Genomic DNA, 4,816 nt, shown 5'->3' with positions numbered 1-4,816 from the left:
TGAAAATATCATAAAATTAATGCTCACGTGGACATATGAACTAAAGTTACTGACAAATACATTCTTAAATTTAATAATTTATTAACATTTTCGTCCTTCAAAGATACAAATTATTGACAAATATATAAACCTAATTAGTTGACATTAATAACAAGATACATGCATCAACAACACATTAGATTTAGAAGTTTCTAATTTTATTATTGTAAATATTTATTATAATTATATTTATTATGTCAACTTATCAAAAAGACAATAATACTCGAGAGGAGGCAAGATAGAGATATGATCTCAAATAAAAAATTAATTTAATAAATTTTAAATGGATTATTCACAAGTAAAAAAATAAACATGAAAGATTTAGCAACTAGAACTACACTATTCTTATAGCTTTCCCAGGCTCTTAAATGTATCTTATTGAAGTCAACTAATTAAGTTTATATATTTAGTAGATATATTTGTCAATAAGTTTTATCTTTGAATGATAAAAATGTCAATAAATTATTAAATTTAAGGGTATATTTGTTAGTAATTTTAGTTACTATATTCGTGTGAGTGTCAATTTTGTGACATTTTCATCTTTGTGTGTCCCATAAGTGAGTTCTTTAACGTTAATAAACGAAAGTAGACTGTAAGATGAATTTGTCTCTCTTTTTACACTTTCAAGGGTTAAATTTTGTTTTTTTTTATCTTTCAGAGATGGATTTATCAGCGTTACATGTTTTCATGGACGAAAATGATTATTTCTCCCTTACTACTAAGCTAAATTGATATAGTTGTTCCAACTAAATCATGTCGATGATTTTTTTTTTTTGTTAGAAACAAGGTATCCCTCAATTAGAGATCTATGAGAGTAATCCTTGAAACACAAAGATCATTGAAATGAATTTTATCTCTCCCAACAAAATCTTTTTCATACACATGAGTAAAGATTTAAATTCCTGTCAACATATTTAAGAAATTCAATAATCTATTAATTATGTTAGACATTGTTGGAAAGTCAAGTTGATGATACTTAATTATAAACATAACATAGATGTATTTATCAATTATAAACATGACAAATAGCATACATGTTACATGTATTTATTAACGATATTATACCTGTACCGATACAAGATTGATAATACAATACGTTGCGTAAAAAAGTTAACTAGAAGTATAAGCTGGTCATCAAAAAGTTTAATCATCGATCCTATGATTCCTATCATCTACTCACATATGCACTAAATCCTACTGCACCATAATGGTGGATATACGAGAGACTTTTTAGGGTGGTGATACACACAACTTGTGAGATGAAACATCTTGTGGTGGAGGAATCCATACAGTTCCTTAATTGGCAGGGGAATGATAAGACCGACACGCCTGACTCTGACTATAACGTACGTAGAAGGAATAATTTCAGCCTTTCAGGACCACCGTACCATTACCTTGTATTCGGTCTAACATATACATTTCTAATGAAGATTACTTGTCACTTATCCATTTCTACTCCCCATCTCCTTAATTCTATGCCAATTGTCGTAATCCAGTGACATCCCGCTTGATACGGTTGTAACAAAATCAAACTCGTACCATTGCAGAAATCATTTCCGTAATATTAAAAACATAATTCCAAAAACCCTTTTTCCACAATAGTGAATTTTTTTAACATTTCAGAAAGATGTTTTCGGGATTGGGATTTTACCATTCCTGAAAGGAGTTTTCAAAATTACGCCATAATTTTGAAAAAAAGTTCCTGAAATACTGCAGCGTTTTGTAAAGAGAAGATCATAAACTTAAACCTTAAAAGATAAGTTTGACTATTAATACTTTCATCCTTTCGGGGTGTAGGAAGTAAATACTATTTTTTTTTAGTTTTTCATTTTGAGTTTTTTGGAGCCCATTCTTAAAATGAATAATAAAAATTATAAATCAATGTCACCCCGATCAAGTTGTTTTATTCGATACATTGATGCATCGTTATCATGATGATTTATGACATGAAGGCCCTTTTTTTTTAACAGAACAGACATTATTCACGAATATGAAGAAACATAATCAGTATCTATTCATGCAGATTCAATCGGTTCATGCAATAGCTCCTCCGAATAAGATTTGGGGACAATTTCTATTGTATTATTTGATTACTTCAACGTAACACAGAAAACAAAACAGAGGTTACATAAAATAGAAAGTAACAACTAGGCAAAAGAGATATAGACATAGATATCGACCTATATTGTATAACGCCTCTGCCCCCATTAACCCTCTTAAGATTTCACACGAATTGAACAACACATGGTGGCAGAGAGAGAGAGGCATAACACGTGCACATGTATCCCTTCATTAAATTTCTCAACCTTCCCTTGTTTTGTTGCTATTGTTGTTGTGTTCTGTTTGGTCACGAGCATTAACAGCTTGCTGGTCCTGTTTTTTGTCTGCTTGTTCCTGAACTTGCTTCTTCTCTCCAATCTCAATATCAACGAATCCAGTGGCGTTTGCTCCCCGATTCTCACCGCTCACAGCTGTGTTGACGTTTTCATCATTGGCAACATCGTCTTTGTGTTCTGGCAGCTTTTGATCCTTAACGGGCTTGTTCTTTCTGTATATTAAGTAGAGCACTATCTGAATTGTTCCAAATGTGATACCCACAAAGTTCGGAAGCTGTCCCGAGAAAAATAAAATTGTTACATACTAGTATTATTTATCAACAAAGATTATAGCATATCCCTGAAAGTGAAATCAAAATGACTTGTCATTTTATGTTATAGTACTTACTGTAACATAGATGTCCCTCAGGAGAATACCGTATGCCATCCACATCATTGCACTTACTGTGAGGAGGAGTGACAGAGTAATAGGCATGAACTCTACACTTTTGGTACGAATAACCACTTTCTGAAATTCAACAACATCAACCATACATGCACGCATGGTGATCGATTAGTAAGTACACCAATGCCATTTATTAATTATGATTTTTTTTTATGAAATCAAGTACAAAATAAACTGTTTGATTTTTTTTTTATGTTAATAAGAAAAGAGGGATTTGACAAAAAAAATAAAAAATAAAGAAGTGATAATCATTCATCCTATTTTGGGCTGAAAAGGAAAAGAGATTAAATAATATATGTGATAAATGATGCAAAAATGACATGGAAGAAAAAATGAATACATTATTATAATTATTCTTTGCTAATAAGTATTTATCAGCCATAAATGAAAAGAAGAATTCAGCAAATCATGAAAAATAATAATTAATCAATAAATGAGTGCATGCATTCAAAAAAGTTTATTTGAGTTTATGGAAATTCTTTTTAGTTTATTTCAATAAATTTTATAAAGGAACTTATCAAAACAAATTGTTTTTTTATAAGATTTAATGAGAGCTTACATGCTTAATTAAAATGTTTTCTCAAACTCATCGCATATATACTTACAATGATGCTTAAAGGTGCTGCAAACACACTGGTAGAGAGGACAACACAAATCCACCCAAGGAGCTCGATACGGGCTGTTCGTTCTTTTGCTAGAACGTGGGTAAGAAGAACTACCAAGAAAATCACTCCAACGTTGAACAAGAAAATCATCTTGAAGGTAAAGAACTGCAAGTCCAATCATAGTCTCAAATTAATTATCTTAGTAATAAATATGAAAAATTAATAACAGAGACATAATGAGTGTCATTAAGCTATATAAATATAATTCATCGTCTAGATAAACTAATTAAACTTAATTATATATACGCACCCTAGCTTTCTTGGGGCAATAAGTGATATAGATGACAAGGTAAACTGTCTCTATGAAACAACCGAATGCGTTAATGGTGATGAGAAGTATTTCGCCCGTCTTTATGTAAGCATAAAATATCCAAAGCATTGAAGTGAAGAGTGCAGCCACGTAAGGAAGTGATTGGAAACCTTCCGTGGTTTTCTTCTTACAAACTCGATAGAATGTTGGTCTGCATAACACGCATGCAAGTGATTCAATTTTCGTTTCAACTAGCTCGTAATATATAGTTCTTCATTAATCATAGTTATAATGCTTCACAAACGCATATATATAAATGAACAGATGTTACTTACACTGGTGCTAGAAAGCAACAGAAGGAGACAAGGTTACCTACAAACAACATTCACAAAGAAATTAAGGAAGAAAATTATATCAGTTCATCTCTTGCGAAGGTAATTAAGACATATCAATACTAGAAAAATTAAAATTAGTAATGAAACAAGTTTTGTGTAATTCTTTTTTTTTAAAAAAAAACCGTTGCTAAAATTTAGTGAGTCGAAAATTTAGAGAGAAAAATGATTTTTCAGTCACTAAATTTGATCACCAATTTATTGATTTTTCGGTAGAAAATCAGTAATGAGAAGGATGGAAACTAAAGAAGATAATGCGATTTAGCTTTCTCGTGTAGATACCTAGAATTCCAACAACAAAAATCATAGGATTGGCGTGAGCCATGGTTTCGGAATATCTCTAAGAAATATTATTCCCTTGATTGGAAAAGGAGAGAAGAGTGGAAGGTTTGAAGGGAAGGTAGCTCTAGTTTTGGGTTCGCTCTCTGCCACGGAAGAAAAGGGTTAACGGAGACCCCTTATATATATAGTGCATGCATGGGGAGATAGTCAATCATATTATGCAACTATGAATTTAATCAGTGATATTGATGATTAATATCCAAGACGTTGCATTCTGAGATACACCAAAGTCATGAGTCTAATTTTGAGTTGCCAACTCAACACATTATTGTATCTAGTTGGTGTGATGTAGTTCTTTAATTAATACTGGGGCCAACCCTTCACTTATTTACGTGTTACTTGCTGAA

The 4,816-nt window shown here is 31.5% G+C and overlaps 1 protein-coding gene across 2 annotated transcripts; it reads right to left on the bottom strand.

Annotated features, from left to right (window-relative positions):
- Positions 1–2,030: 2,030 nt before the first annotated feature.
- SWEET20 (sugar efflux transporter SWEET20) lies at positions 2,031–4,559 on the bottom strand. 2 transcript variants are annotated; one of them, XM_041017631.1, is made up of 7 exons: positions 4,518–4,547; positions 4,410–4,461; positions 4,071–4,107; positions 3,736–3,946; positions 3,426–3,590; positions 2,764–2,883; positions 2,100–2,649 (listed from the first exon to the last, which is right to left on the bottom strand). In XM_041017631.1, the coding sequence occupies exons 2-7, from the start codon at positions 4,450–4,452 to the stop codon at positions 2,341–2,343; spliced, it is 885 nt and encodes a 294-aa protein (XP_040873565.1). In that variant the 5' UTR covers positions 4,453–4,461; positions 4,518–4,547; the 3' UTR covers positions 2,100–2,340. The 2 variants fall into 2 exon arrangements, with proteins under 2 accessions (NP_001344876.1, XP_040873565.1); NM_001357947.1 differs by having other exon boundaries at positions 2,031–2,649; positions 4,410–4,559.
- Positions 4,560–4,816: the final 257 nt, after the last annotated feature.

This window comes from Glycine max, chromosome 8 (assembly GCF_000004515.6).
Source record: "Glycine max cultivar Williams 82 chromosome 8, Glycine_max_v4.0, whole genome shotgun sequence".
Classification (NCBI taxonomy): domain Eukaryota; kingdom Viridiplantae; phylum Streptophyta; class Magnoliopsida; order Fabales; family Fabaceae; genus Glycine; species Glycine max.
This window is presented reverse-complemented; position numbering and strand designations above follow the sequence as displayed.